This window comes from Aythya ferina (assembly GCF_964211825.1).
Source record: "Aythya ferina genome assembly, chromosome: 4".
NCBI lineage: Eukaryota > Metazoa > Chordata > Aves > Anseriformes > Anatidae > Aythya > Aythya ferina.
Window position 1 is genome coordinate 1,758,081 of NC_140300.1, and position 22,546 is coordinate 1,780,626.

Genomic DNA, 22,546 nt, shown 5'->3' on the forward strand with positions numbered 1-22,546 from the left:
TGGACCAAGTCTTGTACATGATAGTTCTCCTCTTAAACACTATTTTATGTAAGTGACACTTACATAAAACACTATTAAAACACTTACATAAAACACTAGTCTCTTAAACACTATTTTCTGTAAGGACAGAAATCACCTCCTGGAAAGAAATCTCCCTTACCCAACACCAAATAGGTTCTAATTAGCCTTTAACTCATTAATATCACAGCAAGGACCAAAAAAAAGTCTTCAGTAGGGGCTTTACCTATGAAGCTCAAACATTTCCTTATAAACCTTCACACGCATCTCCCACCAGATGCCTCCTCCCGGCTCCCATATCTTTATTTATTGGTTTATATTAAATGATCACTTATTTTCTTTACTCAACCATCTTTCTGTGTTACCCTATCAAGCTAGGGCTCAGTTCAAACATCTCCCACTCTGCAAGCCCGCAGCTTCCCTGGATGAACAAGATCCCAGCACTTCAGCCCCTTAAGACCTGTGCATCATCTGTCTCGGTGAAACCCCAGAGAACAAAGCTGCATTTCAAACTCATCAGGCCAGAAAATAAGCAGCTCACACGTTATTTAGACAACAAGCAGAAAGATGACTTTGGGAATTCTTCTGAATACTCGTTCAAGTTCAGACAGGAGGAGGTTTGTAAACAGAGATAGCATCTTAGAGAGACCAGCTGGGATGGCTGAAAAATACACAAACGGTCAAGTAAACATGCCCACCTTCAGGTCTTTAACAAAAACAGCCAATTATAAAGATAAATACCACCAGAGAATAACTGCGCAGAGTTCAGGTGCCTCATGTCAGTGCAAGACTAACATGTCATAAAACTACTTTGCCCCCCCCCCATAAAATTCTCTTTTTATAGCCATTCAAGTTGGGAATTTCAATTTCCAGCCTCATCCTTGTAAGATGTCTCGGAGGTTTCTCGTTCTGCTCGGACCTGCTGGAGTGTGGAAACTGCTGCCGGACTTCAAGGGGCATCAGCAAGGTTTATGAAGCAGTTCAGGTGTGTTTTGGGGAGTTCTGTTCGTTCGACACACAAAAATTGGTAAGAGAGATAAGACAACTGCAGGAATTGTGATAAGGAGCTCTCAGAGTATACTCAGGAGCACAAGATCCCACAAACCAAATTAAGAGCTCTGTTTCCAGTAAGAGACTCGGTAAATGCTACCAACTTGTCCTGATTTCTCCCTGTGAAAGCTTTCAGACAGCCACCAGCTGGCAGCAGGTACTGCACAGCCCCCGGCTGCCACCACCTACAGCAGCCGGGAATTTTGAACAAATTCATCACCAGCGAAGGTGTCCATGAAAATTATTCTCCAAATACCCACCAGAACACGGACGGTGCATGGAGTGGCAGCACAGCCAAAGCACAAGAAGTTTCAAGGTGGGTCCAGAAGATAACAGCCATCCCTTCTCTTTTTTTCAGCACCCCACAAGGCAAACGTTTCGGAGAGGAGGGAAGTTTTGCATTAATAGGAATAAAACTGATTCAGGATCCAATCTGTTCCCTGCCAACTGCTGGAAGATATTGAGGAATAACGCTGCTCCAAACCGGTCCAAATTTCAGCAGGAGGTCTCACATGGAGAGCTTGGTGCTGCTTCAACGAGCAAAGCCATCCTGCCTCGTGGCCCTCTCCTTTTGTGCTTAACGCCGGCCGTGCTGGTGCTGAGCTTACCACGAGGGATGCGGAGGAGTCATCCCACCACCTCCCCGCACACAATTTCACTCCAGCATCTGCATCACATTGCTCCCCCTTCTGCAGTAGCTTGGGCTCTCCTGGCTGCCTGCCCCGCGCAAAAACTGCTCATTTCCTTTATGATGTATTGAGATTTTACGAGCAGGAGCGGAGCATCTCTTCCAAAGATTATTTTATTTTCTTATATCCTGAAAATCCCACCAGGAAAAAGGAACCCATGTAGGGTAATTCAAAACCGCTCCTAAAACGATGCCAAGGCTGCACTAGTCTTCTGTTAAAATTACACATCAATCCCAGCTAAGGCCAAACGTAAGGACGTTTTCTGCCCTGGCACACAGTTTTTGGGAGGCAGGGGGTTGTGCTTCGGTTTGTTCTCGAGATCTACATCCACACAGCGAGAAGAAATAGGTGATTATTTATAGAGATCCTCTGCAGGCACACCGAAGCTGTTCAGACGAGGAGATTTGATAATCTAAGACAGACGCCCGGCAAGGGGGGGCTGAGAACAGGTGGGCACATGTGGAGGACGAGACGAGGGGATCACGGAAGGGGCTCAGGGGATGCTCAAGTTGTTAGTTCATTCATCTGCGTGTGGAACATGTGGTACTGAGCAGGGTTTTTGTTTGGGGGCTTTCAGAAGGCGCTCTGCTATCGTTTAGAGAGTGTCAGAGTGATGAGAGAGGAGAGCAAAGGGCGCTGGCGAGGAATCCCGGGAATGGATGCGAAGGGCAGCGGTCTGACCCCACGCGGCTGCATCCCCGCTTCCAACCCCCGCCTACCCTGGCTTTCCACGTCCTTTTCCTGGATTACTGCGGAGCAATCCTTCCAGTCAGCTCTGAACTTCCAAATCTGGAGGGAGCAGCCAAGGACCGGGCTAGTTACCCACCACCACAGCCACCTTCTCTTCCTTTATCCAACCCCTGCGGGTCCCCACTGCACGGCCGCTGCGTTTTTAGGTCACAGCCACCGCCTGGGTTCACAGAGGGAAGGTGAGCTTCCCTTTGCTTCACACCACCTGCCTCTGTTTTATTAGATCCGCCTTAATCTGAGTGCTGTAAGCAATAAAGATTGCTCCCCATTCATTTTCTTTTTCCCTGACTCTTAACTTCGTAGATTTTACGGCTGAGCACAGCAGTACCGTGAACGCTAGGAGAGAAGATTGGACTCGCAGATGGTTTCTCCAAGAAGAGCCTTTTTTTAATTGCTGTTCAGTAGTGGCAGGTGTGGAGCACTCAGCTCAGGCAGAGGTAATCGGCTGCATAAAACAGGCCAACTGGGCAGCAGCTCTGAGAAAGGGCCCAGCGAGCAGAGTGAGTCAAACTGAAAATCAGTCCGAGCTGTGCTGCTACACAGCGAGCATCAGATGAGTGTGCACGGACAGAATTGTACAGCACCCCTGAAACAACCCTTCTACAACATTTCGCTGGTGACTGATTGCCTGCTCCAGTTCAAAAACCATGCTGTTATAATGAAAAATAAAAAAATAAAAATAAAAAAAATAAGAAGGAAGCCACCAACTGGAAAGACTTCACAGTAGCAAAGTGAAAGCAGTGAGATGCCCAGAAAGCACAACCTACTAGGAAGGACTGGGGCTACTTATCTTACAGACAAGACCAGAAAAGAACCATCCTGCAGTCTCCAAGTTACAGGAGACTGCTGCAGAAACAAGAAGGGATGATCTCTGTTGTGCCTGGTAGGTCAAAACGTTGTAGACCTAAAAAAAAAACGTTTTTAACCACACAACTTGGGTTTCCTCGAGAAGGAAGGGCAGGACTACTCAGAGGGAGGACTACCATTAGGTCAGACAAAAATCTATCAGGAACGACACAGCTGAAGCAGAACTTCCTTAAATTGACCCTCCAGAGCTGGCTGAGGTTGGCACCAGCCCTGTGTCTCTGGGATCTGTTCCCTTTCACACCTCCAGTCATGTTTCCCAAGTTGAACCATCCTAATGCATAATTTATCTTTGCTCTTAAATTCCACTGGAACCTTTCTAAGATGGAGGAACTGGACTGGTACACGGCTTGCAAGACCCAGTGGGAGGGGAACTGGGACTGAGGAGAGTCAGTATCCAAAAGCTGACTTCCTCATGAGGATGAAAGTTGTTGTGTAGTAGAAGATATGACATACAACATGTAAAAAAGCAAAGCAAAAAGGTTTTCCTTCGAAACCACGTAAGTGGTTAAAAGTAAAGAGGACTGCCTTAGTGAAGTCGTAGTTAAAAAAAAAAAAAAGAGTAAGGAAATCCAGAAGTTTTGGTTTAATAAAAAATTATCACCCAAAATAAGATAGATGCCTTTTTGAAAATGTGCCCTATGTGTTCCCAACTAACTTCCCTTATTTTTATTTTTAAACTCATATACTGATTCCCAAGCAGTGACCCAGCATCCTTGGAAAGCAACACGAAGCTTCCTAGTGCAGAAATGCACTGCGGAGGAGCTCACCTGCAGAGCTAAAAGCTCAAGCTCCCAGTTAATTCAGAGCTAGCCCTTGGCAGGCCAAGAGGAGCAGAAAGGAGAGCAGAAAGGCTGACCACAACAGTCCTGATCAGGGTTTTGCCTGCCTTGGGGCCACCTGAGATGCAGCACTGCAATGAAAAGAGAAGACAGCAGCTGTGGTACACATCAGGGAGGGGATGCAATGCATCTAGCTCACAGCCCGCACTCTTAAAACAACGAACGTTGATATTTCTGCAAGTGTGACATTACAGAGGATGCCCAAAAGCTAAAAGCACACGGCTGCAGATACATCCTGGAGATGCAACACGGCGGGCGTTTGTTTCCTAGCTGGCTGTACGTACGTTCAAAGAGCAGTGCTATTGAGAAAAAGAGCGAGATCAAATACAGAATGAATAGCTGGAACAAAACACGCTCTCGCCACTGGACCCATGGATGATTCCCCGGGGAAAGCCTTACAAAGAGGGCTCAATGTTTCTCAAATAAGCTTCTGTGTATATTTTTCCCATGTGCCGTTTTATAGATCACATAGTAATGGAAATCAAGAGAGATCCTGAGGGTAGAGATGGACTTCACAGTGCGCCACCAACAAAGTAGCTGTTTGGAGAATGGGAAACAGCAACGAGCCTTTGCAAACAAACAATGTGTAATTCTTGGCTAGAAACAATGGCTTTAAAAATCTTCTTTCATGGTATTTCCAATGGCCTCATCCTGCAATCAACCGCTGGATGAATTCTCTTGGTGGAAAATGTCGTTGTGATACTCAGGGTGCTTCTGGTGTCAGGGAACACCCCTGGAAAGGTGCTCCTGCCCAAAAAGGTCCTTCTCAATGGGTCAAACTCCACAGGAAGACTTGTGCTGGTCTCCAGAGACAGAATTCTCCTTTTTGAGTGCCACCCAAACTCAATCCCCTTCACTAAGTGATTGTTCCAGGAAGTTGATTTCGGTTTTTAAATCAAGGTCACACCTTGGTGCTGCAGAAAAGAATGGAAGAGGCAAACACATCATCTTTCTCTGCCCCTGTTCTAACTTCTGCAGGAGAAAGAAGGAGGCTCTCCAACCTCTGAGGCTCATTAAGTCCCTGCTAAGCTTTCTCATATGCCCCAAATTGTGTGATATTCATATTTTAAGGCACACCAGCCAAGCCTAAACTGCAAGCCCACTTGACCCCTGCACCTCTAGACTTTTTCCACACAACGCTGAGCACGTTCTTTCAAAAAATACGTAAAAACCCACCTTTCTCTGATCTTTTTGCACGTCTTCAAGAGCCACAACATTTAGAAAATCCATCCCTAGCCATAACTATTTTGCCTTCTCCATTCCTGGCTCTAGCCATTTTATTTTCTAGCTAAGCCAACCACACCTGGAGATGCCACAGAAAAGGAATCAAGCTCTGTGTTTGTACAAACAATGTTTCACCATCTACTGATGACTTATTTTTCATTTCTGTTCCTGCTTACTCTGAATACCTTAGAATGCTCTGATGTCCATTTGCTTTTTAAATATCTCACTTGCCAACGCTGGGCAGACATCTCCTGACTAACCTCAGCTCTGCATCAGGTCTTTTCGTAGCTCTGACTCTGATGCAATGCTATCTGTAACAAGAATTTTGTGTCATACAGGGGCACAGGAGTAGATGCTGCTATAGCAGACGTGCTTCAGCCTGTAGAGCTTATTTTTTGCATAAGAAATTGGTCTAAGGTGCACCAGGAGAAGCATGTGTTTCCTAATGCAGAACAGACAGAATCACAAGGAAGATTAAAGTTAATGTACCACAGCATTCCAGTTTGCCAAAATAATTGTTGAACTCTAAATGACCAACCGATCGTTACAGGAAGAAACAATGAAGATTGCTGGGGTTTGTTTTTGTTTTTCCCAGACGGAGGAAAGATGCTCTGGACAAAAGGAGACATTCTTTTGGTCAATCACAGAATGGCTGAGGTTGTCGGGGACCTCTAGAGGTCTCCTTGTCCAACCTAGAGCCATGGGATTCAGGTGGCTTTCTCTTACCTTCAGTTTTTGAGCTTCTCCCCTAACTTTCAGCAGCTCCGTGATGGAGTCCACAAAGCCCTGGTAATGGAAGTTGCACATTTTCTCAATCTCCCGATCATGATTTCTGATCCGTGCTTCCAATTTCTCCATGAACCGACCGTGCTCCTCTCCATCATAAACAGACCTAAAAAGAAGATGCCACCGTGAGTCAGGGTTCCAATACCCATTAGCATAATTACTTGAAAGAAATATCCAGAATACAACTTCTAAAAACCAAAAGAAAACCTTTTACTTGCCAGCCACCAAAGTCAGGTTTGAAAATCCTTCTATTCCAGCCTTACTCCCCATCCCCAAACTTGTCAAACACCAGCTCGATGTTCCCTCAGAGATCACAACGTGGCCAGACAAGGTCAGAATCCTCTAAGATGAAGTTTCTGTGCTCTAGCTTTGAGCTTAGCCACCTCTGACCACTATGTGCTATTGTATGCAGTATTCTCTGGGTGTTCTTCAGGATTCATGGGGAAAAGCTGCAATGGAGAACTATCAGCTCTACAACTTCCAAAATCCACCCCCTTTCCTACCTCCAAATTTGAACAGCACAGTTAGCCCTGCTGCTGAAAGCCCAACAAAACTGAAAGCCACCCAAACCGATGGGAATACCCCAACACAAGGCACGTGCACGCTGTGCATGCTGCAGGTACCAGGCAGCCTTTGGGACCACCAAGCAAAACCACTGTTAAATTCAGGGAAAAAGAAATAAAGTTATCCTTCTTGTTTTGTTAAATTCCACCCAACTGGGAAGAGAAGTTTGAATTGTCGTGTCCTAACATTTTTCACTCTGTGCATTACCAATGCTCACTGTCCAGCAAAGATTATTTCCACAAGTTTTGTGATGCCGCCTAGAGTGCAGCTCTCCTGTCCGCAGGGGAAGGGACCATGGCACAAGCCTCACGTTAGTGCAGAAAGCAGAGGGACAACGTCACACCTGAAATGGGGTGTAGGGTTCTGGGAGTTGTTCAGGAGGTTTTCTGTATTGTATTCTCAGATTTTGAGCTGTGAAGTTTTATTATTTCGAGGAGCAATGCTAACTGATAGACCCAAATTCTCTCTAGTATGAAAAACAAAGTGCACAGCGAGCTTTATGAAACCCGAGGTTGTACTGCTTCAAAAAGTAAGGGTGAAATAATTACACGCCGGGCTCCACACAGCAATTAGAGATGAAAGGTGGGGAATGACACAGCTGTAGCCAGGTGTAAGAAACAAATAAACAAAAAACATTCACCCTTTGCAGCAGCACAAGTCATACCTCAGAAAGAACCACCACTAGATGAATCCCACTCAACATTTTGCACCTGATGCGACCTTCAGGTGAGATCTGTGCCTGCAGGTCACGTTGGGGAATCCCAACTCTGCAATCCACAACAGTCTCAACGTTATACAAAAAAATACTGTGACAGGACTAAAGCTGGAGGAAAAGTATTGAATGACCATTCGTTAACCCTGCCCAGTTGTATAAGTGAAGCAATTCCAATTATACAACTTCAGTAATCCATTCTCAGAGAAAAGACAAAAATGCCAAATCCTCGTAAGCCTGTTTAAAACTCAATGTAAAAAAAAAAAAAAGTCACCAGGAGCACAGGTGACAGCACTGCCTCCTGCAGCACCAACCGGCTTCTACCTTGGAACAGAGGTGAAAAAATCAACTTCCTAAAGTTTTATCAATGCCTCCACAGTATGATGCTAGCGGGTTTTCTGTGCAGAAAGCAGTTTTGCTGGTGACCATGAAAGCTGGAGGCAGAGTGCCATCTAGCGCTGCACAGCCCCTCCACAGCATGGCTCGGGAAGCTCAGAGGCACCTCTCTATGCTCTCAGAAGTTAAACTCGGAGAGCACAATTCATATATAACAACCAAATGCAGCTAGATGAGTGGTGCTTTCATTCAAGCACAAGTTTAACAGTAATTATGGGTGTCATATAAATGTGTTTGCATGAAAAAATACTGCCAGAATTTACAAAGGCATCTCTCTTCGGGAAAAAAAAATAAATAAATGACTTAAAGACTTACAAACTCTAGGCGAAATTTCCTTTTCACTTGGCCAGCCTAAGTCACAAAGGTCCCATGACTGAAGCCATTCCCACCCCGAAGCCAAACTCTGGGGTCAAAAAAAAAAAAAAGCTGGTGACAGGCAGCAATACAAAACCCATCTCTGGGTCAGCCCTAAGCTTATATTTAAACTCTGTAGGCTGCCTTTTGAGGTCTCCTGTACACACACAAACCTCTCTTCAACGTAAAGCCAGCATCCTGCACTCCCATCCTCTCTTAGAAGATGGGAATAAAGGGTGACAGCCAAGCGAGTCCCAGAGAGAAGGGCCGTGCCTCCACCGATGTCAGCTCCTAACCAGTAGGATGCCAGGTTTGTGCTCTGTATCGAGCATCATCACACACGCAGGGCACAGGGACTAGGTGGTGACTACTCTCAAAGGAAACAACGCAGGTCTCAGTGCAAGGACAAACCACTCCACACCACCCCTGAGGTCCCAGACCCTAAAGCCACCATTTCTGGTTCCCCAGCCCTAGTAGAAGTCCACTTCTGAAGCTCCCATAGTCATGGCAGCACCTTTGGAAGGCTGTCCTGCACCAAGGCTTTGCTCCTAAAAACATCTTTTACAATTCAAACGCTAATTATAGCCAGATCGGGATCTTCAGTTAATTGTCCTGAAGCAGCTACCAAATCCACAGCCATTAGGTGATCCACAAACAAGTTCCTACAAAAAGAGATCTGCCCTATGTGTGTTCGTACCCAGTAACAATCACAAGGGCACACAACACAAAACACAAAGCAAGGAGAAGAAGAATTAAAAGGGGAATAGGTTTGGGCTATTTGTCCTTTTGGTCACGAATAAACGAGGCCTTGTGACAACGCTACAGAAAACGAACCTTGAGGCTGCTTTTTTTTTTCTCTGATATAAAAAATTGCTGGTCACATCGCTTCAGTAACGAGCCTCCCCCACAAAAAAAAAAAAGCCTTTTGATTAAAAAAGTCTGAGGACGAGGGGCCTGTCCCACAGGCACTTATCTCAGAGCCGAGCAGGCCGTAACTCTCTGACTGAAGACGACGCTCATTGACAGATCTGTCTGGTTTACATTTTTCAAATACGCTCGCTAAACAAAACCATTAAGAGGACTTTTAAAAGTTCTTGGATTGTATTGTTCAAGTTTCACAATTCCTGCATTCATTAAAAATCCACACCAGTTTTTTTTTTGCTGTTGTTTTTGCAAAAGGTCAACTGGAAAAATCTTTCCAGGAAAGCTCTCACAGGCAATGCCTCCACGAGGCCGGGGTGCCCGTCCTGCAGGGCCCGTCCCCAAAATGGGGGCAACCCACCCGCCCCACAGCAAAAAGCCCAGCACGCCACAGGCAGGGATCCCCCAAATTGTGGGGAAAAAAGCAGAGATTTGGGGAATAATGCCTAAGAGGGGACTGTAAAAGCGATGAGGGGCAGGCCTGGAGGCCGCAGGCCCAGCCCGAGCTCTGGGAAGCTGTGGGGACGGGGGCCCTGCCTGCCCCCATGTCCTGGGACCCCATGAAGCTCAGCTACAAACCCGCTCCCCAAAACACTTTGTAGGCCAGACACCACATACATGCTGGAGGAACACCCAAGAAGCTTCAAATTATTGAATGTATATAAATTAATGGTAGGAAATCTTTAGGAACGGGCTCTGCAGGGCCTTCCTCCGTCTCCCGCTCAGCCGGTGAAGAAAAGGACTTGAGGCAGTTCAGAAGGAGCAGCCACGAGGCTGATCCTGCAGCTTCATCCCCAACCCGTTGCCTGTAGGACAGGGACTCAAAAAGTAACCTAAATAAATTCAGCTGAAAGTACAGAGGAGGGAAATCTCTGGGGGCAAAATGAAAGAGATCTGGAACAATGCAAGGAGGACATTCTGGGGACAGTGGAACAGAAGTGACTCGCTTTTGTTTTCAATTAATAAATGGAACAAATTCCTGAGTCTGCTGTGGACTTCAATTTCCACCCCCCTTTAAACTTCTGTAGTGGTTTTAGTCCCTCAGAAACATTTTCTTCTCATTAAGCTACATAAAAGCATTAGCAGTTTGTTTAATCTTATTCTAACTTTTATAATAAACAAATTAACTACTGAGCAATGCAGAAAAAGAAGCAAGAGTGGTGCAACAACTCCACAGAAAAGAGGTCAAGGAAAGTTTGCAGGACTAATACCTGCTCCATACCGCCTAGCAGCACGGCCTGAAGCCTCATGCGGCACGAGGTCTGTGCACAGCCACAGCACCCAAAAAACTCAGCCAAAATCCCACTCACTGGGCTGCACCCAGGGTATTTCAGCTAAAGATCAAGTGGGGAATCCACTTCTGGCTTTAATTCTGGTAGTTAAATGGAGATTAAATCCACTGTTTTCCCTTATCACCCCCATAGGCTCACATTTATATCATGAATATGGAGGAAGAAGCAATTCCTTTTTCTTTTCTTTTTTTGGTAAAGTATGAAACATTTAATCATAAATACCTTTCATATTGTAGTTTAGGAAGCATTCCCACGTGCATTTTTCCTATCTAGACCCACAATGAATTTTACCCCTTAACCCTATTTTCAGTCTACAACCAAAACCCTTTCAATCACTGTAAAATTCATCAAACTATTAGCAATATCCCATTATGGCAAGGTCCTGGAGTAGGGAACAAAGCAAATCTGAAAAGCACCACTATTATCTGACAGGATAACCGGTTTGATAGCAGGGGGAGCTGCCCATGTGCACCTTGATTTGGGCAAGGCACAGCCCTGGCAGCTGTAGCCCTCAGAGCACTGTGCAGAAATTACCATAAACCACACGCGCAACCCACTCAAAAACCATTCTGAAGGCGAAGTTGCTTGTCAATGACTGGGCTCAACCAGAAGGGGCTTTTCAACAGTGCTTCCACATGAATTTCTTCCGAGCCTGGTTTTCTTCAGCGGTTTTATTAGTAAATTGGAAAGTATAATACAAGCTGTACTTTCGAAATACGGTGGTAGCGCCGAAGCGAGGGCGGCCACGAGCCTGCTGGAAAGCAGCAGCCAAAGACCTCGAGAGACTGGGAGCACGACCAGAAGCTGCAAAGGTGAACATGGGTGAAAGTGCACACGAGGCAGAGATCGAAGAAAGGCGAAAGCAGCAGCAGGGGTAGAACAGGACCAGAGGGAAGAAGGGGCTTCTGCAGGATGGCAGTCACCAGCACGGCACCTTATTTATTGGCCTGGGAAGAAGAGCTGAAAGAATTGAGCTTTGATTTGAAGGACAAGCAGAATGAGGACACGCCGAATTAATAACAAGCTTTATCAGGCAGACAGAGAGGCAGCCAGCACTGATGTGCCCAGGAAGCCACCATGGCAAAAGAGCAGGGCAGGTGCCAGGCAGTAAGTGGGTGGAAGATCAGAAAAGCAGACAAAAATCATTGTATGGGAGCAAAGTAGGGGTATTATTAACATGCAAAAACCTTGTCTTTTGGAAAATGTATTTTAGGTATGGCCTATGGCATCACACATAACGTCTATTCACACCTGAGATCAGCCACTGTGTTCATGGAACAGAAGATCCTACTGACTCCCATCATCCACACAGTGCTGAGAAGCTTGCAGACCCAGGCCCTGGGACAAGGTACGAGGCACAAACCACCCTAAAAAGCCACTACTGGGCTGAACGCCATCTCATTTGGGATAAATCAGAGCCCAGCAGCAAGAACTGAGACACTGGGAGCACCTTGCTAGTCCTGCTGCACATCCACGGCCGTGCCAGCGTGCGGTGCAGGTGCAAGTTATCCCCTCCCCTTCTAATTCCCTCTCACCCCTCCATGTGGAAGCTATTTATCACGCTAAAAGCCGTGCACACAAAAACGATGGCAGTTTGGCCACATCCCACGCCCAAAGCTTGGCGAGATGAAGGCCATCTCCATCACCAGGAAGAGGATTCTGGAGAAAAGCACGTTCTGTCGACTGGATGCCGCTGGCCTCCCGCTGGTTATTTACCCTACCAGCAGCACAGGAAAGGGAGACACTCGACAATGAGGATGAGAGGCATGCTTCCAAAGCATCCACAAATAAAGTTACTGATAACAAAATATCTTTTTTTTTTTTTTTAAATAAACTTTACAGGATTAGCATTTGAGTCATTACATCTATAAAAGCAGATTAGATTACCACAGAAAAATGTTAATGTCTATGCTTGCTGTGTTATTGCCCAATAAAAGTTTTCTTCCCCCTGCTAACAAAGTTCATTTTGTTGTCTTATGCATTGTTTAAACAAGGCGATTTTGGTTGTGTGCGTGCATTCTTGGCTCTAGGACTCGGGCCCTCGTTTCTGCTGTGAAGCGGTGTTGTCATAACATCCAGCAGAGGCACAACAAATCCCCGAGACGTGCCCGATATTAAAAGCACTGCATTAGAAAACCATACAAGGCGCACTCGAATCGACAGCAGGGTGATGGAGAACATCCACACTCGCACCAGCACTTCTCCAAAGGACCAGGGCAGCCGTGCTGGTGAACTCACACCTGATCCTTGATGCCCAAAAGCAGCCTCAGCTCTACCTCAGGAGGCACCGAGTACAAACAGCTCTTGGCACGGGCAGCCTGGAGGCTGGTGGTGCTCAGCAGGGCCAGCTCCAGCCCCTCTCGGCTCACAGAGGAGTGTGCCAGGTCAACCCAAGGCCTGAATAAACTCACAGGCAGGAGATGAAGGAGCCCTCCACTGCCACTTTATCGTGTTGAGACGTTCCCAGCTTGCAGCAGCAGCTCTGCATGCAGCTCTGCCAGGGGAAAGCTCCTGCTCCGGTCCCGTTAACACTCCTGCCCTCCTGCTGCAGCCTCTCCTGCCCCACCAGCACCCTGCGGGAGTGAAGGTGCTTTAGAAAAGAAGCCTGAAAAGTTTCTTTAACTTATATCAGCGTAATCAAACCAGATTAATCACACAAGTGGCTCCCAGGAGGAAACCTCGCACAGCTTCTGCCAGAGGTGAGCATCTTGCTGCCCGTTTCTCCCATCAGCGCAGGCTGAGCAAGAGGCTCTCTCTCATTTACAACAATTGCTTCCTAAAACTCACGTGCAGCTCGCAGATTAGGGAACATGTAGGATTTGGCTGCCTAAATACAGACGTGAAACAGCAGCCTAAGGTCTGGCAGCTTTGAGAGCAGACCCCACACCCGGTGCTCAGGGTGTATCTGTTAGTGCCCGAGACCTAAATAAAAATATATGTATAATAAAACCAGAACAAGCTTAGTTAGCCTTGCTGAGCTGAAACCCCTCTAGAGAGCTCCGTACAGGAGGCACTAACCCTGCCTTAAACCCCTGGCATCCAGGGTTGAGGTTCTGGGACTCAAAGGCTGAGTTTGGGGTGAGCAAACCCCTCCTTCCCCACGGATCTCAGCTGCTCACTTCTGAGCTGCAGGGCTGCAAGCGAAAGCCCGTCCTCTTTCTAACTAGAGATGCCTCCTCTGGCAAACTCATCTGGAGGACATGAGGCAGTAACAGCAACATCCTCGGGGAGGGAAGCTGGATTAAGAGGCAGCAGTGTTTGGGATGTACAACTACCAGAGGAGGCCCAGGCTGACATTCCCACGAAAATATTTCTGCCTATTGGAGAGAGGAGCAATAGTAATGGGCTTAAATTGCCCAGGAGAATTAGGTTAAACATTAGACAAAGCTTTCTAACTGCACGAGTGGCAGAAAACCAAAACCAAATATCTAGGCATGCTATAGGACCTCGTTAAAGTCATCATTTCTAAGAACAAGTCAGAAAAACGTCCAGCGGGGACAGGTCGGACACATTTGCTCCTGGACCTCCTCAGACAGGGAGATGATGAGCAGCTTCTTGAGGTTCCCTGTAGCTCCCCCCCACCTTTTTTTATTTTTAATAGGGTCTGAGCTGAATAGCTGAAGCTGTTTGGAAAGCACCTGACCTTAGCCAACGCTGTACGACGTCCCGAAGCTGGAAGAAATGGTGTCTCTGGCTCCGGGTAGGAAAGCCTTTTGTTGTGGTTTTTTTTTTTTTAGGACTTCAAAGAACCCAACTCCACTTTCACTGACGGCAACAGACAAATTCCCATTTCCTTCATTTGTACAAGATCAGGTCTTTGGTTATAAAATGCTCTAAAGCCTCCTTGAGCGTTCATTTCTGACAACAAAGACTTTGGGACTATACGTTAGTGGAAAAACGGAGCCACCATAAAGCCACAGCCGTCTCCGGGGTAGGATATAGCTGTTCTGTGCCAGCAAGACTCCGAAGGAAACGAGGAATAATTACCCTAATTGAAAAATATAATGGAACAACTCGGCTATAATGTCCCTATTAAAGAACGACTCTCAGACGATAAAAGACACGGAGAGGGAGAGCTTGAACAAATTAGCGCTCAGCCTCCAGACGAGCCAGGAAGCGTAAGGAGCGACCCCAAGCCAGGCAAGGCAGAGCAGCCAGAGCAAGCACGAACGCCCCCAGCTGAGGCGAAGATGGAGAGAACTGGCCACGAGCAGAGCTTTCGACCTCCCTCCTTCTTCTGCGAGCACAATGGAAACAATTCCCCCAAGAACAAAAGCGATGCGTCAGCAGGCCCGGCTCTCTCAAGCTCTTTCAAGTTGGGAGGACACTTGATTCGCACCATGTGTAGGGTAGGAATGCTAGCGAGAACCCAGCAAGATAAATTTCGCCCCGTCCAAGCTGGTTGACATTAAGAGGGAGATGAATCATCCTTACAGCGCCTGTAAACAACACAATTTGGAGAGGAGGAAATCTAACGATACACCCTCGTCGCGCTCGCTCGCAGGAAGTCCCCCAACGTTTCCACCACATGTACTATTGTTGGGAGAAGTGTCGAAATCAGGGGGCAGACACAAAGCCACAAGCAGCGGAGGATGTGGACTCCGAGCCACCACAAATGTTCCAACCTCCCTTGTGCTGCGCCCGCGGCGGCGTTGCGGCACGTCGAGCCTCGAGCAGGCTGAGGCTGGGCCGAGGGGACGTGCTCGGGGTCGGGGAGGAGATGGCCATCAGATGTGCTGCTCGTAACGGGGCACGAAGCTCCAGCTCCGGCTGATTCTCGCTCTGATGACTTCTGAAGGGGGAAAGCAGATCTTAACCCGCTGCACGGTGGGTTACCTTTATTTGGGAACTCACACGATGGAAATACCAGCTCCAGAGCAGTGAACGTGCAAATCCCAGAGGGGCACGAGTCCCGGAACATGCCTAAAGGTGACTACAGAAGATCACTGGCTAGAAAAAGTGCCTTGGACACGGCATGATGCTTTGAGACCTCTCCACCTGGCTTATTCAGAAGGAAGATTGAGAAGCAATTTAATTACTAGACGCAAGTACATCCCATAAATAGATATATTTTTAAAGAACCACCCACACCCGTATCACCCATATCAGGTACCAAGGAGCTGCTTCGTGCAGGGAGGGCAGAAAAGCCCGACAGCACGATGACTGCAATCCCAAACCAAATGAATTCAGCACAGACCAGAGGCACAGCACTTGTCTGCGTGCTTCCAGAGCCCGTGGCAGACACCAGCAGGGAAGCCGTGGATTTTCCCTCTCCAGCTGGATGCTTCCAAGCTGGCCCCTGCTCAGCGCTACGTACCCTACCCAGACGTGTTGTCTTGCTCAACATAGGCACAAGAGTGAAAATTCACAGCCTGTGACATACAGATGTGTCACAGAGCACACACTGGAATACATCTTGCCACGTAAAAGGGTGCGTCCAGTCTTCTCCTCACCCAACAGAGCTCCACAGCTAACCCCAAGGAGAACAGAGCAGACGCTGCTGGCTCAAATATTGTGCAACGCGATGACGATGACCACGTGCAGTGGTGTGTCCCCCGGAGCTGGTGCTGGGGACAATGAAGGTCACCTCTTCGACAGCCACGTGGAGCCTCTGGAGAGCACACATCTGATGGGTGGCAGGAAAGGCAGGGCCAGACTCTTCCCAGTGGTGCCCAGTGGCCAGACAAGAGGCACCGAGAGCAAAAACACACAAGAAATTCCACTGAAGATTTGTGTTTTTTTTTTTTTAAATTAAAAGCATGCACAGAGCTGTTACTATGATGGTGCTGAAACACTGAAATAGGTTTCCCTATAGATGTTCAGGTGTCTCCATCCCTGAAGACCCCTAAAACCCACCTGGACACGGTCCTGAGCAACCCGCCCTGGGTGACACTGCTTGAGCAAGGGACAGGACTAGAAAATCTCCAGAGATCCTTGCCAAGCTCAGGTAGTCTGCAATTCTGGGAGTGTTTTCCACCAAGTGGTCAGTCACCAATGCCATGCCTTTTCTTTACCCAAATATATATATACACACATATATGTATAATAATATATATAAATAATATAATAATATATGTAAATATATATATACACACATATATATAAACACTTCAAATCACTCTGGTATTGTAATGGCTATATCCTTTCAAGCCCCATAAAATAGTTTAATGTGAAATCTAGGAGACAAAGAAAAATCTCCCTCTAAAGGTCCAGATAGGACAGCTCCCAGGGGAAAAGAAGAAGGATGTGAACCAACTTGAACATTTTATTCCTTTCCTACCTAAATGCCAGGAGCAACCCCCCAGGCAGCAAGAGCCCAAATTACAGGAGTGACCGTGCCCAACGCCACGCCAACCATTACATCTACACGATGCTAGCTTCTGCTCCTCAAGGAGGTCAGTACTCATAATTGCAAGACAGCAACCAGAAATGAAGACTGATTTGTTCAGGTAACTCTTTTTTTTCCATTCTTTTTACTTCCTCTAATGCCTCTAACAGCAGCAGCAGCCCTGCAGTTCACAGTTCCTGCACAAAGCACTGATGAACGAAGTCTGGTTTGCTTCTGGTTTTGTTTCCACAAGTCTGAGGTCTTCCTGCATTTTGCCACTTAAGAACGATTTGTTTTTAAAGACTGTTCAGCTGATCTTGAAGGTCTCTTCCAACCTTCATGATTCTGTGATCTTCCAGACACGGGGTAGCAAGGGAATCCCGCAGCACCTCTCACACCAGGGTCCTGCCCTTCATTCTGTTTTACTTCTTCCTCTTCTTCCCAAACACAGCAACTCTGAGAAGAGCTTTTACACTGCCCATGCCATTTCCAGCAGCAGGCAAGGCACAAAATCTGTTCACCTGTAGGCTCTTCTGCTCCCCTGGAGCATCTGCCTTCATGGGATTTGTAGGAACTCAACACCTCTGAGAGTCCCACAGCTTTGTCAAATACATTAGGAAGATGTCCAAGCCCAGGTACCCTTAGAGATGGAACCCAGAGGCATCACGGACAGCTTTAAACTTGCTTAAGGCCATCTTAGGGACATTATTTAGTGGGTAATATTGGTTGTAGGGGGATACTTGGACCAGGTGCTCAACCTAATGATTCCAGGATTAGCACCACTACTGTAATATCTTGCAACAAGGACCATAAGAGAGGCACCACCAAAGTGGGCTGGTAACTGCTGCAGGCGTCCCTTCCCCTTCTCATCCCACCTCCTGTGGTGACAGGGAGCTGAGCACAAAACCTGTCCCATTTTGGGGGCTGTTGTGAGCCTCAGGTTTCCTGCAGTTTCTTTGTGCACACAGCTACAATCCCTGGGTCTCAGCTGGAGGAAAAGAAGCTAATATTAGGCTTTAAACGCTTGGGAGGGAAGCAACAAGGAGCCAGAAGATGTAGTTCTGCTTATTCTGGCATATATTCATGGCACATATTCGTGCCTCAACGATAACAGATCACTACAACAAAATATCAGAAGACGTCCAAACACTGGGAAGTAATTTCCCAGAGTGAAAGCACATCACCTCCAGTACTTCAGGCACTTATGTCCTTGGTTAATTAGGGTCACATAACAATTCTAACACGAGGAAGAGCCACACAGAGGTGGATATCACAAGTACCCAACGACTTGCCTACAGACATCCTATAATTCAGCTAAAGAACAGCACACAGCCATAAAATCAGCCCCCTTAAACCTTGCATAAACACCATCCTATAATATATTTTTTTCCCTGAACCAGGCATCCCGCTGGTTTCCTACAGAGGGAGTCAGTCACTCAGACTCTCCCCAGCCCTACAAAAAGGCTTACAAGGAGGATTGCTTCGAGTGACCACCACAAACAGATGAAAAAAAAGCAGTGGGAGGCCCTTCTGTCAGTAATTCTTGCACAGTGCTGATTTGCACAGGCTGGCTCAGCCTTTCCCAGCCAGATAGATTTAGGCTTGAGAGAGATCGTGTAGATGTTCTCCAGCTCCTCCGGGCTGTGTGGCCACAGCCTGATGAATGACCCTGACTTAGCTGAGTCCAGCTGCTCCTGTAAGCCTGTAGGGGCTCTTCTCCTGCCACGTTTTCATCCTGGAGAGAGCTGCAGGCTATGGGATGGGGCCGGAGGGGAGAGCACTGCTCGGTCCCAAGCAGAGGCCTGCGAGCCATCCAGCTGCAGGGGATGGCAAAATAAAAAGGCCGTGGGGTCAGCAGTGCTGGAAGAGATGGAGGAGCAAGGAGAAAGCACGCTCTGAGTTCCCTGTCAGGCTCCGATTTAGCCAACAGCAGCACAAATTAAACACGACCCATGCAAGATGTGCTGACAAGAGCTGAATGCAGCAGACACGAAACAGAACAGGCAGCACCAGGCCAAGAACTGCAAGGACCTCTGTTGACCTCTGTCAACATCAAAACCAACCTTACCAAAGCCAAACCAGCAACAAAAATGGCCCCTAGGTGCCCAAAGGCTGTCCCCAGGTACGGGGAATTAAGATTACCATGAGACATCAAAAACATTTTGTTCCTGATCTGGCGTGAAGCCTGAAAGGGCTTTAGGGCAAGGTGTGGATGGAGACGTGACAGCTCCGGGTGACACAGACAGGCCAGGATGACAGGGAAGCCAGAGGGAGATGGGCATCCAAGAGAACATTTGGGAAATGAGATTGCTGCTGTGGCTGGGCTTGGCTGAAACGAGCCACCCCACCCACGCTCCCCCGAAGCAGCAAAGTTCAGGCCGTACCAGTACGTGGTCAGCTAGTCCTTGCCTGGGGGTGCTCTGCCAGCAGCATCTAGAGCAGATTTAAGTCAAGAGGAAGATCAAAACCAGGGATTGAAGGATGTGAAGTCGTGTATACCAAGCACGAGGGTGCGTTAACCACTGCCAGAAATTCAGGGGGCTCCCCAGCAGCAATCCTCCCCGGGGGCTTTCTCAGCAGCTCTTGCACAAACGCCATCTGGGTGATAGGAGGGGAAAAGCTTGGGGAGAAACAGACACAGAACAAGGTCATTCAGAGCCACCAGAGCACCACGGCTCCGACGAGGGCAAACCAAACCCGAGACCATCCCTGGTTTTGGGCCACCAGACTTTTAAATTGGCACCGCCACCCTGTGTCGCGAGGGCTGAACTGCACTGCAGCTCAGCAGCCCCAAAACGCAGCAGAGCAGCCCCAAAACGCAGCACAGCAGCTGTCAAACCATGCGGCATGAGCCCTGCAGCACCCAGGCGACCCAAAGCCATTCCAGCTTCATTATCTGGAAGGCCTGGAGTTGAACTCAGCACACAGGGAGGCTGCGGCCACGTATTTCACGCTGACGAGCGCTCCCGACTCCGACTGCAGCGGGTTTTTGTCAGACTCGAAGCCAGACACAGGATCAGCGAGAGGAAAGTTTGCTCAGGCTACTGAAACCTGAATAGTGGGGTTACCAAGAACAGGTTGGGAATAGTGATCATGAACTATGATCACGCTTGCACAAGACCTCACCGTGCTGAAGGGAGGAGGGCAGCCTCCGTTCCTGTCTGCAGAGGCACCTCCAGAGCAGTGTTCCTGGAAGCACAACGTTACAAAGGATCTCTCCAAACATTTGTATTTATTTTGAGATCACCAGAATACTTCTGCAATCATGTACACATCAAAACAAGAACCTAAACCAGCTGCATAACCCTTAAACACTACCTTTTATCAGAAGCTATCAGAATACCTTGCGAACTCCGATCTGTCTCAATTTCCCCCTGAAGGGAAGCACCGTGCACATTTTGCATGCTGCCAAATTGCAGGCATGGAAGAATTAAGTGCAACGCCTGTGGCCACACAACAAGGCACGGCGGTGCCAGAAATCGGAGCGCTTCCAACCCCGAGGGCAAGCAGAAGCCAAGGAAGCTTGAACCTCACCGTAGGAAGGCATCAAAAATTTGGGACCGCGAACCAGGTCGCTTCTCCTCCTGTCCATAACGCTGCTAGCAAACAAAACACAAAGAGCTTGGCAAAGGAGGAGAAAATCTTAATTAATCTGATTGAGGGGAAGGTTAGTACGATAGAACAGAGTACATTAAAGATGCTATCATTAAATGCTTCCCTGTAAAAACAGCCACGGGATGCCGACACCACCAGGGCTTGTCATTTGAACAGTAAGCACTCGAGGAAATGCAGTAAGACTTGATTAAACAGCAATGCAGCTCGTGGGCAGCAAACACAAGTGGTTTATCCCAGACTGCTTCTGCTTTTTGGCCACCAAAAGTCCTCCTCTCCCCATAACGATGCCCTCGAGAGCACGCTTTAACTTCTGGTCGGCCCTGCAGTGGTCAGACACTTGGACTCTGAGCCGTGTAGGTCCCTTCCCAAAACCCCAAATCCTCCAGCCCGTACAGCAGCTCCCGTGCAGGAGGGAGGCAGCGTAACACAGCAGCAGGCTGCCCCAGCGCTGATTTCCTAGGCTGGTGCTTGCAATAACGAGCCCAGGCTGCCCAGGAAGGCTCACTAATCAGGAGGGCATTTCCCCATTTCAACTAATTACTAATTACAATTAATTTCAGCGAACTTAAGGTTGGGCTTTTTCTTATCTGGCAACGAAGCAACCCATTCCGTATAGGGACAGTTTCCAACATGAACCAAAGATTTTTGGGGAGGGGGAAAAAAGAAGTCAGCCAACAGTGGTGCTTTACAGCACATGACCTAAGGATGTGATTCTCCATCCCTTTAAGTGTGATAGCCCTGAGAAAATTAGGAAAATGAGACTTCTGCACATAAAAGCTAAGCAAGGCAGAGGGGTCGGTCTTTAACGAGGTACCTGCTCATGTCATGATTTTTATAGGTGCCAGTGACCTGGTGGCATACATCAATCTTGCTTGATCACTGCAAATGAATGATTATTTTTTCCTCTTAGCAAGGGAGAGACGAGGAGCTAAACCAGCCCCAGCAGCAGTCCCACATAGCTGCCAGAGCAGGGAGCTCTCAGCCACGCACCGAAATAAGCCGTCCCCATTGCCTCAGAGAGAAACATTTGGTCTGCATTTGTTTTACAAAATCACAGCGAGAAGTGAAGTCTGTGCTTGTTTGGGCTTCAATTGAGCTAAGCACACACTGAAATAGATTTCCATTCACAAGGAGGGAAGTGTGGCACTGCCTGTCCTGAGACAGGGCCCCCAGGTCCAAAATATGGTGATGGAAAAGGGGTCCCCGGGGTCCTCAGGGGCCGGGCACCATTTGCTGCCCCACACAGCAGAAATTAGAAGGTCTCGACCCAGCTCTGCTGCTGCCCTTTACACCCTACAAGGCCACGTTTGTGGATTTTATCCAGCTTGATTGCTTTCTTTCAGTTGCTTTTCTCTATTTAAGGAAGTTCATTATCCCAGTTTTAATGCTAATTAAACCTGGTTTGGGTTTTTGGGGTTTTTTTTGGCCATTTGAAAGCCGTGCCATTCAATCTGGGAGGGCGCTGCTAGGGGATGTGGGCAGGCGGTGGCTCTGCTAGCACAGGGGACCAGCCCCGAAGCACGGGAGGGGAGATAAGGATGAGCCTGAGCAGACCTCAGGCTGCCCCAACTCTCTTGGGGTGCTGCACACAACCACAAGCACCCCCAAAAGAAACTGTGGGGTCTTCTCCACGATATACTAGACCGCTTCGTGGAATTGGAGGTTTTATCCTGAAAGCAAACTTACAGTTTTTGTTAGCTGGTTTGTGCTTTTACAAACTCGAGTAAAGGGCTGAAAGAAAGCAAAGGGATTTCATAAATAAATTTCAAAACGTTTCTGGGTGATGAAGGGGTACTGCCCAGCTTTGTCACACCACCAGAGGCTTCCTGGTGGTCCTGCAGGAACCTGGCGGCACCCAAAGCAGGATCACCGAGGGGCTGGCAGCTCTGAGCTAGGGAGAAGGGGAAGCCAATACAGTGCAGAAGGGCTGCAATCCCACCAGGGAGGCAAGGTGCACCAGTGGCAGTCCCAAAACAGCAGCAGGAAAATGAAAAAAAAAGCATCTCTGGCTTCCTTTCTGTGGGTAAAGGTGAAAAGGGCTGCATTTAGGTCTTTGAGCTCCTCTCTGATATCCAACCCTAACAGATAAGCAGAGCTGTAGCCAAGCAAAGCTCAGTGCTACCCAAAGCACACCCTGCAGA

The 22,546-nt window shown here is 47.8% G+C and overlaps 1 protein-coding gene across 8 annotated transcripts in view; it reads right to left on the minus strand.

The window, feature by feature from the left end:
• EXOC6B (exocyst complex component 6B) overlaps positions 1 to 22,546 on the minus strand; it is a 271,298-nt gene that overhangs the window by 225,698 nt on the left and 23,054 nt on the right. For 7 of the 8 annotated variants that reach the window (XM_084517013.1, XM_084517010.1, XM_084517015.1 and 4 more), the window contains exon 2: positions 6,164 to 6,329. In XM_084517013.1, coding sequence (XP_084373139.1) covers positions 6,164 to 6,329 — 166 coding nt within the window. Of the gene's footprint in view, positions 1 to 6,163; positions 6,330 to 22,546 lie in introns of those variants that run through there. The other variant, XM_084517017.1, reaches the window with a different exon arrangement.